General features: G+C 49.9%; 1 protein-coding gene across 1 annotated transcript in view; it reads left to right on the top strand.

The window, feature by feature from the left end:
* FA2H (fatty acid 2-hydroxylase) overlaps positions 1-16,069 on the top strand; it is a 53,223-nt gene extending 37,154 nt beyond the window's left edge. Inside the window, exons 3-7 of the mRNA XM_023637328.2 lie at positions 3,435-3,577; positions 4,175-4,281; positions 11,470-11,642; positions 13,093-13,345; positions 14,596-16,069. Of these exons, the coding sequence (XP_023493096.1) occupies positions 3,435-3,577; positions 4,175-4,281; positions 11,470-11,642; positions 13,093-13,345; positions 14,596-14,675 (756 nt within the window). The 3' untranslated portion in view covers positions 14,676-16,069. The remainder of the gene's footprint in view (positions 1-3,434; positions 3,578-4,174; positions 4,282-11,469; positions 11,643-13,092; positions 13,346-14,595) is intronic.

Here is a 16,069-nt window from a genome sequence, read left to right as displayed (position 1 = left end):
AAACACCTCTTCAGCAATCTAGTTCCAGCTCTCCACACCTCCTCTGTCCTTTTGTTCTGTTCCCTTTGCAATAGGGTATAAGATTCAGGCTGGAATCCCTGCTCGCTGCTCATCTAGACATTTCTTCCTGGGTCTTAACTGAATTAATTATGAATCTTATGCTATTTTCTACTCACTTTATGAAATAAGGGCAAAATGGATCATCAGGTAAAAATTTGCCCAAACTACTGCTTAGCTGAGAAAAAGGCCCACCTGGCCACACCCCCATGCTATAGTTGGAAATGTTTATTCTCTAAGGTAGCTAAGTCCAAATTAAGTGTACAAATGAAAACCAGTGACAGAGCATGATGTGCAACGTTCAAAAGTGGAACATATAAAAACAAGGGGTTTCATTCAAGATAGATGGTGATAAGTTAAGGATGAATATATAGCAAGATGGTAGACCTGCCCCAACATTAAATGCAAATGGACTAAACACTCCAATTAAAAGGCAAAGATTGTCTGACTAGATAGAAAAGCAAGACCCAACTATATGCTGTCTGCAAGAGATGCACTTGAAATGTAAAGACATACACAGTAGAAAGCAACAGGATGGGAAAAGATAGACCATGCAAACACCAAGCATAAGGAAACCCAGTGTGGCACTATTAACATCAGTCAAAGTGGCTGTCAGGGCAAGGAGCATTACCAGGGACCAAAATGGCTATTTCCCAATGACTAAAGGGCCAATTTGTCAAAAAGACATAACTGGGCAACCTTGGGCAAGTTACTTAGCTTCAATTTGCTCATCTGCAGGAGATGACAATAATAATAGTACCTGCCTAGTTAGGGGTATGGTAAGAATCAAATGATTGAATTCATGTAAAGTTTTTAGAACCATGCGTGGCACATAACAAATTCTCTATGAGTGTTAGCTCCCAAAGTTGTTGTAATTGGGACAAAGCCTCAAGATCTCTCTGTGACCCTGGCCTAGCTTCTTCTGAGGTGGGGCTCTGCAGGCTGCTGAAAGATGAGATGTAAACAGGCCGCTAGCTTGTTCCTCCAGTTTTTTTTCCTGGTGGTGGTGGTATGCTGTGTGTGCGTGTGTGTGTGTGTGTGTGTGTGTGTGTGTGTAGAGACCTAAGGCAGAGGAATGTAAGGCACGAGTCAACATGCACCCAATGAATCCATTTGCTGCTAGACCCAAGGGATGAAGTCAAGGAGACATGGCAACTGGGGCCAGGAAGAGAACAGTGACCAGGTGAGGTTTGGATGATTACCTGGTTTAACTGGTATTGGATGGGATAGCTCCAGGCTGACCGGGATCATCTTCCAGCCTGAGAAACAGGAAGGCAGCCAGCACCTGGGACCTGCCAAGTTCACATGGCTGGAACCACAACCATCTTTGGGCCTTTCCCCGGGTTGCACACATAGAGAGAATGCTCAGTGACCTTCCCCTCTTGCCCTGTGACCCCCAGACCTCTGCTCCAAGGCTGTGGTGGTGGGGCTAGCTTCATCTCCAGCAGAGCTGAAAGACCTGCTGAGGCCGAGCCAGCTTTGGTATGGAGGCCTGTGCAAGGATGAGATTCTAGCCAGGGCTATAGGAAGGCAGGTTTCTGAGTTACTGTTGACTCTTTCCACATATATCTTTTTCTCCTCTCCTGTCCTTTCCTGACACCACCTCCTTTCTCACCTACAGTGGCTGCCTAACTCCTTGTATTGGAGATTTATTGACACTCACCATGCACCAGACACTGGACACATCACTGCATATCATGGGTGGTGGGTCCTGGCACACCTGGCTTTACAGATGGGAAAGCCAAGGGGCTCTAAGAAATGAAGACAGTTGCCTAGGATCTCATGGCTGATAAATGGCAGGGCCAGGCTTTGAAGATGGTCCCCTGACTGTAACGTCGTTGTTCTTAACTGGTTTTGGTTTACTGATTTTGGTCCAGATTAATCTTCTTCACTACGCTGACTCATCAGAAATCTTCAAGGGCTTCCCATTGCCTAGACCTGCAGCCTCCAAACTTTTTTGACCTTTGCATCCCTTTAAGTAAAAGGTTTTGAACACATTCTCCATTATGTCCATTTTAATTATCTATAAATTATTTGTATGTGCTAATGTGCTCTTGTATTATGTACATTAGGAAACATTCAGATATGGTTTATAGATGCAACAAATACATCAAAAATAGTCTCGAATATTTTCTCCCCACCTCTGGGGATCAGCCTGTGAGTACCCCTGGGGCACACATACACCCCACCTTGGAGAGAGCAGGCCTAGAGGGTGAAATGCCAGCTCCTGGGCTGGGTACTGGGTGTTCTGTCATCTAAAGCCCTCAGCAGATTTCTTCCTGCTGCCCTGCAGATCAAGTGCAGATCAAGTGTCAAGGTACCAAATAGTCCACAGTCATTCTCAATTCCACATCTATGCCCACGCTCCCTCCCCACCTCCTTTCCCCTCTCCCCCTTCCAAGTCCTCCATGTTTTATGAGCTCCAGCCCAAATGTCAGCTTCTTTTCAAAGCCTTCGTCTCCTACCCTGGACCCGGGCATTTGTACCGATCGTTCTACCTCCTGACCTCAGCCTGCCTGCATCACCATTAAACTATCTTGCTTGACATGTCTCATCTTGCTGAGCACTTTATGCAGGTACCATTATTATTACTTCTATTTCATAGCTGGGGAAACTGAGGCTCAGAAAATTCAAGTAATTTGCCCAAGGTCACACAGTAAGTGACGGAGCCAGGATTTGTACCCAGCCTGACTGCAGAGTCTGAACTCTGATTAAGCACTAAGCTGTATGAAGCAAAGACTGTCTCTTATATTCCTGTTTATTCTTCCCCGCACCTAGCATATAAATATATTATATATATATCTCAAGCAAAAGTGTTGAATGGATGAATTTTTGAGTGGATGATTGAATGAATTGCCCAGGCCAACACTAAGAAGAAAGCCCATGGTGGAAGGCAAAGGGCCTACTTCATTCCTAGTACAGAGTGTTTTGGCTCCTGTACCTAAAGAGTCCTAGTGAAGACTTTAAGCCTCAGGCACTGCTGAATCTGGGTGCTCAGATGTTATCACCAGGGTTTGGTGTCTCTAGTTCCTGGCTTGGCCATCCTCTCTGTTGACTGAGTCCTCAGAGGGTTCTGCTGGCAACTCCAGGGTCATGCCCTGCCAATTTAGCAACTCCAGTAGGAAGAGAGAGTGTCTGACAGCTCATTGCATCAGCTTAGGTGCATGAGCCTGTCCTAGTTCCCATTTCTGTTGCCAGGAGGCTGAGATGAGTAGCTTGATCAGTTCTGGATCGTTGAAGCAGGAGGGTAGGTAGCTCCATACAGACCATGTGAGCTGAGGTGGGGGGTGGGGATGGGGATACTGTAACTAGGAGATGGAAGAATGATTGTGCACAGGTGTGAATATCAAGTGTCCACTTCACTTTGTCTCTTGCAGGACCTGGTGGACTGGCGGAAGCCCATACTGTGGCAGGTAGGCCACTTGGGTGAGAAGTACGATGAGTGGGTCCACCAGCCGGTGACCAGGCCCATCCGCCTCTTCCATTCAGACTTCATCGAGTCCCTCACCAAGACTGTCTGGTGAGCCCTGTCCTGAGCCTATGGTGGGCTGTCCCTCATCCTGATGGTGCCAGCCAGATATGAAGAGGAAGGGCAATTGGGTCCCTCCCAAGAGGCCAGAGCTGTACTGTAAGCTCTTGGGGATAGTGGAACAGGCCATAGGCATAATCCATTCCTATGCATGGTTTTGTCTACCGAGTAAGTGACAACCTAACATGTAGCCAGAAACCACTTTGAGTGTCACTCCTGTTGTATTCCAGATGCCTAGGAGGGGTTTGTAGCCCCCAACGCCCATGGGAACAATTTTGCCTGCAATTAGTACCTCTGCCACAAGAGGTCAGCATCTATCCAGCTGCACAGAGTCAGTAGCCACAGGAACACCTTTCTTTTCTGCCAATAACTCATCTCAGAGACTGGGGCAAATGGACTCACAGTGACTCTCTTCTTTCTCCTCCTCCCCTCCCCACCCCCACAGCAGTGTCCCTTTATCCCCAGGTCTCCACATGGTTTCTGCACATGCTTTGGTGTCATGTCATCCTCCCTCTGAGAGGTGTGTCTCTAGGGAAGCCGGACCCTGTCAAGCCCTGTATCTCTCTCACCCTGATGGCCCTCCTGCAGGTACAGCGTCCCCATCGTCTGGATGCCCCTGATCCTGTACCTCAGTTGGTCCTACTACCGAACCCTCGCCCAGGGCAACGTCCGACTCTTCACGTCCTTCACCACAGGTAATGTCGGTTCCTTCCTGAATTGCTCCCGTGGCTCCTGGAGGCGGGAGAACTCAGCGCTCACCCTGGTCCTGAGTTTCTGAGAACACAGAACTGCAAACCACATCACAAACATTTTCAAAGGAGTCTTATCTGTAGAAATAGTCTTCCAAAGAGAAATGTCAGATCCTTCCCCCACAAAATGGTTTAAAAAGCCAGCAACACGTTAGCAGAAACTGAAGGAAATCATTTTATCAGGTGGCGTAGCAATAGAGAAGGGGATTTCTTACTGAGTCTAATACTAGGAAATGTAAGCTCTGGGATTGTTTGTCAAGAAACTAAATGAAATCCTTTCAGCAGGTGGCACAGCTGAGAGCTGGACCCAGAATGGCCCGTGAACATAGCACAGATTAGAACTTGAGAAAGAAAGATCCAGGAGTGTCCTACAGTGTCTCCTAGGCAAAGGTCCATGCGGCAGAAGCCCTGACTCAGAGTAGCCACCCCACTAACCTCTACTGAGCCCTTACCACATGCCTTGTCTGGGGACCATCTCACTGAAGCCCCCCAACAGCCCCACGAGAAAGGTGCTGTCATCAGGCCCTTTGAGAGACGAGGAAACGGAGCTTCAGAGAAGTCAAGTGAGCAACTCAGGGTCACGTGGCCAGGAGGCCAGGTGCCCCTCAGGGTCACGTGGCCAGGAGGCCAGGTGCCCCTCAGCTTCAGGGGGCAGGGGACAGAGAGAGGGGCTGACATGTGTGACTTCCAAAGAGCCTATAGGACTGAGTCTCTCAGGGCAGCCGTGGGCTTGGTGTGGCCTCTTCTGCCAGCCTGCCTCCCAAGCTCAGCGCCTACCTTGGGCCTCCAGGTTCGTACCATCTGCCCGGTGGTCTGTCCGTCCTGGCTGAGCCTGCCTCAAGGAGGTGCTGGCCCATGGCAGGTGGCTCAGATAGAGGCTGAGGGGACAGACAGCAGAGGGGTGCTGGGAGAGCTCAGGTGGGCTTCCATCTCCTGGTCACACACCATGTTCCTGACTGGAGCCTTCTGAACCCTCCTCCCTCTGCCAGACGCAGGCTCCTCCTCTCCACGCTCTGAGGCTCTCTCCTGCCCACCTCTCCCGGGAGTGGCCAATCGAAGGCTGAATGGTTTAAATGAGAAGGGCCACAGTGACGGCAATGGGAGCCCTGGTTATCCCACCTGATCCAGGACGGGGCAGGGATAAGCAAACTGCAGGAAGTCCCCCAGAGCCCAGAGCTACTCCCAGTCACCAAGGGTTAATGTGTGTGTACCCCACGAGCCAAGGTTACCCTTTTCTGCCCACGCTGAATAGCTCAGGCACAGCACAGGGCTTGTTGCTCAGAAGGCCTGCTCACTGAATTGCCTACTGTCTGCCTGGTGCTCCCCTAACAATCACCAACAGAGGCAGGGCCGCCAGGGCTGGCGGCTGGAGGGGGCAGGGGATGCCGGAGCTTTGGCCCAGGTCCCTCTGCAGATTCCTCCAGAGATGCCACTCGGTACCAGCTCCGGCCTGATGGGCCGACAGGGGTGATGCTGGGGTGAGGGGGCGGGCGGAGACTTGACCTATAGGAGGAGACTCTTCTGCATGGCAGGGAGAGTGATTTGAGGCTTGGTCAGAACCACAGGCCTCTTCAGAGAGCTGACGTGCTGTCTAATAAAGGTTGAGTGTAGAGGGTTAGTGGGCCTGTGACATGATGCCAGCGATGGTGGCATGAGAAATATGCACAGGCCTCCCTCGCCCCCAGCTCATCAGGCAAGGCACTGGCCACAGGCAGAGAAAACAAGAGCCACAAAGCAAGATGAGGGGCCTCAGCAGGGTCCCAGTGCAGCTGCTGGACAAAAGGCTCACTGGAATAAATGCAGGAGAGTCAGGGTGCCAAGAAGCAGTGGAAGCTGAACAGAGAGATCAGTCCAAGGCTGGCATTCCTAGATGCATGTGTGAAAATGCCTTGAAAAGCAGAGAGTTTCTGCATGTTCAGGATGGCCCCAGAGAAGTTCCTGGGAGCTGGTTAGAGTGACTCCCAAGCTGCAACTATTGCCGAGCTGCATCCTGGGTGAGGATGCAGACCTCCAAGGGGATTGTGTAGTGGGAGCGCCAGCAAAGGTCAAGCCAAAGTCTGCGGCCAGGGAATGCTGCTGTGTGTCCAGTGCTTTCCCTGCCGACAAGAGAGCTAAGGAGCAATGGCGGGCTCCTGCACTCTGGGCAGTGGGGAGGCAGGGGGCTGAGAAGCTCCTTCTCCCCCAACCAGGCACCCTCCAGAGCTCGACAAGGAGAAACAAGAGAAGGTGGGCACAGGAGGACTGTGGATTGGAACTTAGATATATTTGACTCGTTATATTTAAAAATTTTAGTAGCTACTTGTTATATATGAGGAGTATTATATTACTATGATAGGTATTAATACATAATAGTATATTCTTAGAAGATGATATATATACTTATCTTATGATCAAGGATTATACTCCCTCCGCCCTAACAGTCCTTCACAATGGGTAGGATACTTTACTGTGGAGAGAACACGTAGCTGCTGCAGAGCCAGAATTTGAACCCAGGTCTGCAAATCCAAAGCCTGTGCTGTCTGCACTTCACCAGATTGTTCTGAAGGACCCCAGAGGTGTCAAGGCTTCCCTGGAAGCAGAGCCTCTGGCCAACCAGAGCAGCCCAGCCAAGGCCAAACGGCCACTCGCAGACAATGCTGTTAGGCAAGCATCTTGTACCGGGTGTGGACACAGCAGGTCCCACTGATGGGAGATGTCAGACCAGTTTAACACCTGATTTGAGAGAGATGGACATTTTAGGGATTGAATCTTAGCCGCATCACATGTTAGTTTCCAGGTGAGGCATGAAAAATCTTTCCGTTGCACACAGACTCATTTGGAACGATTTGTCAGAATGGCACTGGGCCTGGAATCTGGTCCAAAGAGCTGGAGGTCACCTCCCTGCCTTCCTGGGCTTTCTTCCTTCCTCAGCAGCCACCTGTGGTCATGCACGCTGGGCACACCCCTTCAGAAGTGCTTCCTTAAACAGAACCAGAAGCTCCCTCCTTCTGGACCTGGTTCTGCGCGGAACAGCACGTATCAAACCTCATCCGTGTACAGCCCTTCAGAGAAGCTGGTGTCCACCCATTCATCTCCCAACATGTGCCTGAGCACCTGCTGGGCTAAGCACTGGAGATATAAAATGAATTATGCCCATAAAATGTTCATAACTTAGTGGAGAGAAATGAGTAAAACGGCAGCCACAGTTCAGTGTGACAAAGGTGATGTGGAGGGCAGGGTGGGAGCCTTGAACCCAGCCTGGGTGGGGCTGAAGGGCGTCTGCAGAGGCTTCTCATAGGAGGTGACGCATGGGCTGAATCTCCAAGGATGAGGAAGGCAGGGAGGGAATTCCAGTGAAGGAAGCATGAGCAAGATTAGGAGGATGCAGGGGAGGGGTGGGGAAGGGTGAGGAACGTGGTGCTCTAAGAAGCCACAGTGGTTTGTTTTGACCCCGTACAGGGTGATGGGGAGACAAGGCAGGGATGTGGCTGGCAGGGCCGGGTCTCAAGGGACCATAAGTGTCATGCTAGGGGTCTGGACTTTGTCTAAGGGTAAAGAGGCATCATAGAAAGGTTTTAAGAGAGTGTAGAGGCAAGGAGTTGGGGTGGGAGGCTGAAGCAGTCATTGGGCAAAAGATGATACGGCAGTGGGGGATTAAGAGCAGTGAACTGACCCAAGACATAGATAGATAGACAGACAGACAGACAGATTTTTTTTAATTGAGGTGAGATATATAACATAAAATTAACCATTTTAAAGTGAACAATGGCATTGAGTACATTCAGTGGCATTTAGTACTTTCACAATGCTGTGCAACCACCACCTCTGTCTAGTTGCAAAACATTTTCATCACTCCAAAAGGAAACACCATACCCATTGAGCAGTCACTCTTCATTTCCTCCTCCCGTGGTCCCCGACAACCACCAGTCTACTTTCTATCTCTATACATTTGCCTATTCTGGACATTCCATACAAATGGAATCATACAATATGTGGTCTTTTGTGTCTGGCTTCTTTTGCTTTGCCAAGAGATAGTAAAGAGAGGAGCTGATAGAGCTTGGTGACTGGATGCAGGAGAGAGGGATAACTTAAGCCTTGGTAATGTATGGATGTCGACACCCCTCACTGGGGAAGGAACCCAAGAGGAGCAGCCTGGGGTAATTGGGTGGGCAGGAAGAAAGAGGAAGATGACTGGCCTCGTTTGGAAGCTGTTGACTTTGAGGGGCCCATGGGCAGCTGTGTGGAGATGCTCAGTAGCAAGTGGCTGTCCAGGGTTGGGTTGGAGGTATAGATCTGGGGGTCATCAGCAGGTGAGTGTGGCTGACATCCTGGACAGAGCAGAGAGCATGTGAGAGTGGAGGGTCAAGGCTTTGACCCTGGGAACAGAGGCAGAGTTTCTACAGTGGAGCCTGACAAAGGGCATGTAGAGAAGAGGAGAAAAGTCAAGTGTCCCAGAAGGCAGGAAGTGGAGGTGTGTATTCTAACCTTGTTGGTCTCAGGTCCTTTGAGAATCTGAAAAATTGTGGACTCACTCCTCAGGAAAATGCACACAGATGTATCGTTTGGGATATCATTTCAGCATGTTCACAGACACCCTGAAATCCAACTGAGGACCCTCTGGGTGTTCATAAACCTCAGGTTAGGAACCTATCCAGTTGCAGATTCAAGAAGAGAGTAGTTACCAAGGTCATATACCACAGCCAAGTTAGAGATGAATTGAAAAAATTGCTTAGATTTGGCAAGAAACGCATCATGAATGGCTTTCATAGTTCTTTGCAGAAGATAGACTTTAGGGGCTTGAGAAGCAAACGGAAAGTGGTAGAGACTTGAGTCTAGCCTACCTTTTCAGGAGGCTTGGCTATGAAGGGACGGAGTCTATGATAGGAACGTCTTAAAGATGAGCAGAAGAGCCGGTGGAGAAGAAGTTGAAGATGCCCAGAGGGGTTGGTTGGGATGGAGGGGCTCTGCGGGAGGCAGGCTGAGGGCTGTGCACCACCTAGTGGGCTGAGCTGGACAAGTAATAGAAGCTGTCTGTACCTCTGCATCCTCACTCATATGGGCAATGCTAGTGCTTCCCTCGTAAGGTTGGAGTGAGATGAAGTATGAAAGAATCCATGTAAAGCAGTTGAATGGTGCCTGGCATGTAGGTACTGATCAATACACATCTGCAATGATTATTGTTAACATTACCACCACCATCCAGTGCCCAGGTACCTGGGTGCACGCCTCTTCCCTGAAGAGCAAGAAGGAAGTTCCAGGGTGGGGGCAGGATTGGATATGGTTGAAGGTGGAAGGGAGGCTGTGAAGGAAGCCATTCTCCCTCTCCCTCTCTTCCTCCCAAGGCCTCTTTTCTCTGTGAAATAGGAGGCTAGCTAGAAGAAGGGGGGGATGTTTGAGGGCAGTGAGGAGGCAGCTGGACCTGGGGACATAAAAGGATCACCAGGCAGTGTTTGAGGTCTAGCTGAGGTTGAAGGTACCAGACTCATGGCTACACAACTCTCCATGGCTACACAAATGCTCAGCAGCTTGTACATCTTGTCCTGATCCAGGGTTAGGAGTTCATGGGGCAGGCAAGGGAGATGGAATAAAGTTCAAAAGAGAATGGCTGGCTTTGGAAAACAGTTTGGTGGTTCCTCAAAAGGTTAAACATAGTTAAAATATGACCCAACAATCCCACACCTAGGCATATACCAAAGGCAACTGAAAACATAGGTCCACACAAAAACTGGCACATGAATGTTCATAGCAGCATTATTCACAATAGCCACAAATAGAAACAACCCCGATGTCCATCAGCTGATGAATGGATAAATATAATGGGGTATGTCGATATGGTGGAATATTGTCCAGCCCTAAAAAGGAATGAAGTTTGGATACGTGCTACAACATGGATAAACCTTGAAAATAATGTAATTAAAAGAAGCCAGTCATAAAAGACCACATATCGTATCATTCCATTGATCTGAAATATCCAGAATAAACAAATGCAATAGAGGGAAAGTAGATTAGTGGTTCCCTGGGTCTGAGAAATGTTGGGGGTCAGAGAAAATGGGGAGTGACTGTTCATGGGTACAGGGAAGTAAAATACTCTAAAATTGTGGTGACGTGGTGACGTGCTCAACTCTGAGTGTACTAAAAAGCATTGAATTGTACACTTGAAATGAGTGAATTGTATGATATGTGAGTTATATTTCAATAAAGCTGTTATTTTTAAAAAGAACGAGAAAGCGTGGCCAAAGCAATGGCTTATGGAAAAGAGAAGTCAAGCTAAGAGGGTGAGGACAGACATGGAGTAAACAGTGACAAGGGCTGAAGTCCCGTGAAGTCAAAGATGAATGAAGTGGAGAAAAGAAACAAGAACGTCAAGGACTGCAGGCTGTCACCCGAGAGTTGGGTGTTGGGAACCTCACACGTGGTCTCATTAATCTCTCCGGTCTTCTGGTCTCCAGACTAATCATCTTCCATTTTTCCACATCATCCTCATAGTCTATGATCTCAAGTCTTGCCCATTGAGATTTCTCTACTTGGGGGTTCCTGTCTCCCCTGCCCCCATCCATAATCTCCCAGCTTTACTGGTATCGTTGGGATCACGTCTCCCACTCCCCCACGCCACTGAGGCAAGGTCACCCTTCACCCGTGTCCTAGTCCGTTCAGGCTGCTATAAAAAAACACTACAGACTGGGTGCTTATAAACAGCAGGAATTTATTTCTCACGGTTCTGGAGACCAGAAGTCCAAGATCAGGGCACTAGCATGGTTGGGTGAGGGCTCTCTTCCCGGTCAGACTCCCTGTTGTGTCCTCATGTAGCAGAAAGGGGAAAGGAGCTCTCTCGGGCCCCTTTTATAAAAAGGGCGCTGATCTAGTCACCTCATGACCTAATCACTCCCATCGCCTTGGGGGTTAGGTTTCAATGTATGAATTTGGGGAGACACATTTAGACCATAGCACCAAGCAGAGGTCCAACACCGGCCACAGTACTCCTCTTACAGTCCCTCTCAGGAAGAGCTCAGACCTCTGGCCAGTGGCCCCTTTGTCTGAGACCCTCTGTCCAGCAGCTCCCACGGTGACCGGCGCGGTGAGATGTCTGGAGCCAGCAGGCATTGTTGCACCCCAGGCCATCCCCCCTGACCCTGCCTCTCCCCTGCCCTCCTGCAGAGTACTCAGTAGCCATGCCCGAGTCCGTGTTCCCGGGCCTCTTCGTGCTGGGCCTGTTCCTCTGGAGCCTAGTGGAGTACGTCCTCCACCGCTTCCTGTTCCACATGAAGCCCCCCAGCAACAGTTATTACCTCATCACGCTGCACTTCGTCTTGCACGGCCAGCACCACAAGGTGAGCAGGGTGGGCTCCCACCCAGGGCCTTGCTGCCCATCTTTGTGGGAGTCAGGTTGGGACTGAGGGGAAATCAAGGGTATTTGATATTGCTCAGAGCGGGGACTGGGTCCTAGTCTGAACCGGGCATGGACAGAGTGAGCTTGTGTGTCTGTATGCCATCATGTTAATACCAGGCACTCTGCAGGTACATTCCACGTGCCATCTTTAATCCTCACAACTCCTCCATTCATTCAACAAATGTTCACTGAGTGCGCCCTATGTGCCAGGTCCGGTTCCAGACACCACTGAACAAAACAGTCAGGAACCCGGTCCTTACGGAGCTTCCTCTGCAGATGGTGCTGCAGCTCTCCCCATTCTGTGGAGCCGCAAACAGGCTCGGAAAAATTAAGGAACTCGCCCAAGGTCACAGCTGGCACAGCCAGGATGTTGTGCCCTGTTCTGTGGTCTCCGGAGTCTGTGCTCTCAACTACCCACCCCCCCGGGCTCTTTAAGGACAGCACGACAGTTCCAGCAGCTGGGACTGGAAGCCAGGTCTGCCCAGAGGAAGCTGTATCCCCTGGCTGCTTCGCTGTCCCTGCACAGGCTGTTCTTAGCCTGACCCAGGGCATCCCTCCCCGCTCCCTTCCTGTCTTCTTTTTCCAAGAGCCAGTTTCCCGGCACACCATGGGTCCAGGTGCTCCGGGTCTGAGAGGAGGGAAGCCCACACCAGCGTATCGCTCTGTGACTATCACCTGCTTTCTCTCTCTCTTCTCTTCCAGACTTTAAAGGGTCTCTCTCTTCTCAGAATACTCACCAAGCAGTCTCTAAAATCTTACCTCTATGGCAGGCCCTTGGCTTTTGAAGCTCCAGGGCCAAAGGCTTGGCTCTTTTGTTTTCTAGTTCGCTGTGACAACACCCCCTTGGAAGGAAGAATGACTCCCATTAGCACGTGGGTCTGGGGAGAATGTATCTGTTAACACTTCCAGTATCGTCCCACCATTTGCGTCTGCATTAACCTCAGCTTACTGATGTGTTGCCCTCCCGGACAACATCAGGCCTCAGTCTAGGTACCCCACGTGGTATTTGGCAGGGGGGCTCCCCTCTATCATCTAACAAGTTCCAGAGCCAAAGTGGCCTCTTGTACATAAAGCAGAACTCAGAACCGTGAGCATCCTGCCCACAACACATCCATCCCCATGTTCTTGGACAGTTTTCCCAGATTCCATCCTGGCTTGGAAACTGAGAGCAGGATAGTCTTTCTAGGGCTTTCAAGTATGGTGGCTTGCCCTCCCCAAAGCCACTGAAAGTGCCAAGCCTACCCAGGACAGGTTGCTGCCCCCTCACTGCAATGTCTGGGTTGCTCCGCCCCGTCCTCTGTGGGGAGCGTTTCTGGCTTGGCATGCTGTGACTACAGGTGGGACCAGGGGCCCTGGGCTGTGTTCTGACACGTGAGCCTCTCCATCTGCAGGCACCGTTCGATGAGTCCCGCCTGGTCTTCCCCCCTGTACCAGCTTCTCTGATGATTGCCTTCTTCTACATGGTGTTGCGGCTCCTCCTGCCTGAGGCGGTGGGGGGCACTGTGTTTGCTGGGGGCCTCCTGGGCTATGTCCTCTACGACATGACCCATTACTACTTGCACTTCGGCTCGCCGCACAAGGGCTCCTACCTGTACAAGATGAAGGCCCACCATGTGAAGCATCACTTTGCACATCAGAAGTCAGGTGAGGACCGGCTCCTCCCAGCCTCCCTTGTTTGTTCGTTTATTTATTTGAAGCTACTATTGAGCCCCTAGTGAGGGCCAGGCAGAGTTCTGGGTACTGGGGATACATAGACAGCAAGGCAAGCCTGAGCCTCCCATGCTACTCACTGGTGTCGGGGGCTGTGCAGAGACGACAAACAAGGAAATCCATAAATAGCAAATACCATTTCAGTCAGTGATATGTGCTACAAAGAAAATAAAGCAAGATGATGTTAGAGGAACCATTTCAGTGGGGAGAGGGGCCCAGCACTGTCTAATAAAATAATACGAATCACAGATGTAATTTTAAATTGTCTAGTAGCCCCACTTACAGGTAAAAATAAATAGATGAAATTAATTTTAATAATATAGTTTATTAAGCCAAATATAACCAAAATATTATCATTTCAACATGTAATCAATATAAAAACTCTTTAATGAGGTATTTTACATTCTTTTCCTTGTACTAAGTCTTCAACATCTGGTGTATATTTTCCACTTACAGCACATCTCAATTCAAGTCAGATTTTCATTGGGAAATACTTGATCTGTATTTAGAACTTATAAAATTTACAGCCAAAAAAAGGAGATTCACATATGTGAGTTGCTCCAAGTGTGCTTAAAGTTTTTCCAGGAACTGAATCAAGTATGTTTTTTAACTGAAATTTAAGTTAATTAAATGAAATTAGGAATTTAGCCCCTCCATAGCTCTAGCCACATTCCCAGTGCTCAGTAATCACTTGGGCTAGTGGCTGCCATGTTGGAGGGCAGAGTGCTAGATAAAGTGGTCCAGGCAAGTGTGCTGCAGAGATGTCATTAGAGCTGAGACCTAAATTGAAAGAAGCCAGCAGCCAATGTCTGGGGAAAGAGCATCCCAGGAGCAACAGGTGCAAAGCCTTGAAGTGGGAATGAACTTGACAGCTTCACAGTGGAGGAAGAGTCTGAAGTGTAAGAGAGAGGGAGGAAGAGGCAGGCAGGGGCCAGGATCTCCCAGGAACTAGGCCAGATCAGGAATTTGGGTTTATTCCAATGGCATTCTTGGAAGACTAGAAGCACAGGTACCCTGCTCTTGACTTCTACCAAAATGGCCCTGAGGGTTGGGAAGGCCAGCAGGGACAGATGTTGAAAGCTTCCCCACATGCTCCGGTCCCCCACCCAGACTCCCTTCCTGAGCAAATTTCCCCCACTCCTTCAACAGTGCCTCATCTTCTCCCCATTTGTCTCCCTCTCTAGGATTTGGCATCAGCTCTAAATTTTGGGATTACTTTTTCCACACCCTTATGCCGGAAGAACCCCACTCGAAGATGCAGTGACAACTCCCAGCCCCGCTGTGGCCCCTGCCCCACCCCCACCCCCATCTAGACCCTGCAAAGAAGGTTTGCTTGGCCAGGCAAGATGGGCTTTGTCCGGCCCTCGGGCTTGGTGGAGGGTGCTAGGGAGACCCTGAAGGCTGAGACTGACCCTGAGACTGCCCTCCTGACCCACCACAGGAGGGTCACATCCACTTGGTGGCCAAATGGCCCTCAGGGACTAGCTCTTTCCTGGAGCATCCCGGCCTCTCCACCAGCATCCCTGCGCAGAGCCTTAGCCCACAGGACTGCTTTAGGACCTGGCCAATGGGGAATTTCTCAAGGGGAATGAAGGAAACTGACCCCTGGAGCCAGGCCTGTGTCCCACCAGTGTCTTAGCACCTTGGGATGCCTAGGAGCCACCCCCTACAGTGGAGCTGCTGATGTCCACAGCGAAGAGTGGGGTCTGCAAGGCCTGTGGCCCTCATCTTCCCCACCTTCCTGGGGAGGATTGGGTAGCTCCGGCTATTCTCCTAATGAATGGAGAACAGTGAGGTGGATGAAGGGCTCTCACAAGAAGGGACAGCATGATGCCTCCCACAGGCCACCCCTAAATCCCACAGCAGAGCCTTTGACCATTGCCAATCACAAATGCCAGATGTACCACCAAGTGCCTCAGGCTACAACACATCCAGCACCCACACGCCCAGCCCTCACCTGCCTGTGCAGTTGAGTGCAGGGTAGCTGGCATCACCTCAAGGCTGGCAGGAGCCCAGGCCTCTTTCTTTAGGAAACACCAGCTGCTCTAGCCATCTCTCCCCTGCCTCCAGAACCACAAAGCTTTTCCCCAAGGCTTTGGAGGCCTCTTCATGAGTGGGAGCCCCTCTCCATCCCTGGCCATTCTTGACCTCCACCTGGCATAGGTGGGCCCCTGCTCCCTCACTGAAGACCCTTCCAGCCTCCTTAGGCCAAGAAGGAGCCTTCATGCGGTGCCTTATCTCCTCGTTCTTTGCTTCCCTGCTCCCCCTGGCAGATGAGGTTCCAGCCCTTTCTTCCTCGTAACCAAAACCCTCACTGCTCATAAGAGGGTCTTATTTATAAACTATATAAATGCCCTTAGTCTGGCCCCAGACCAAGTAGCTGCTCAGATTGTCCTTTCTAATTCTACGTGTCGAGCTTATGTAAAAAATTTTGTCCTGTTTTTGTTCCCTTCTTACCCACAAACCACTACTACTTGAAACTTTTTAAAAACTCGCTGTGTGCAAAGGCTAAAGAGAAGCAGTTTGACCGATCCTGTGATTTGTACTGTTTACTGTGGAGTTATTTAAAGATTTTGGAATAAATATAAAAACTACAGTTTTGAAATAAAGGTGTAAATAAATTGTATATTTTGAAAAATAAAAACATTGAAAAAGAAA

Source organism: Equus caballus, chromosome 3 (assembly GCF_041296265.1).
Source record: "Equus caballus isolate H_3958 breed thoroughbred chromosome 3, TB-T2T, whole genome shotgun sequence".
Taxonomy (NCBI): domain Eukaryota; kingdom Metazoa; phylum Chordata; class Mammalia; order Perissodactyla; family Equidae; genus Equus; species Equus caballus.
This window is presented reverse-complemented; position numbering and strand designations above follow the sequence as displayed.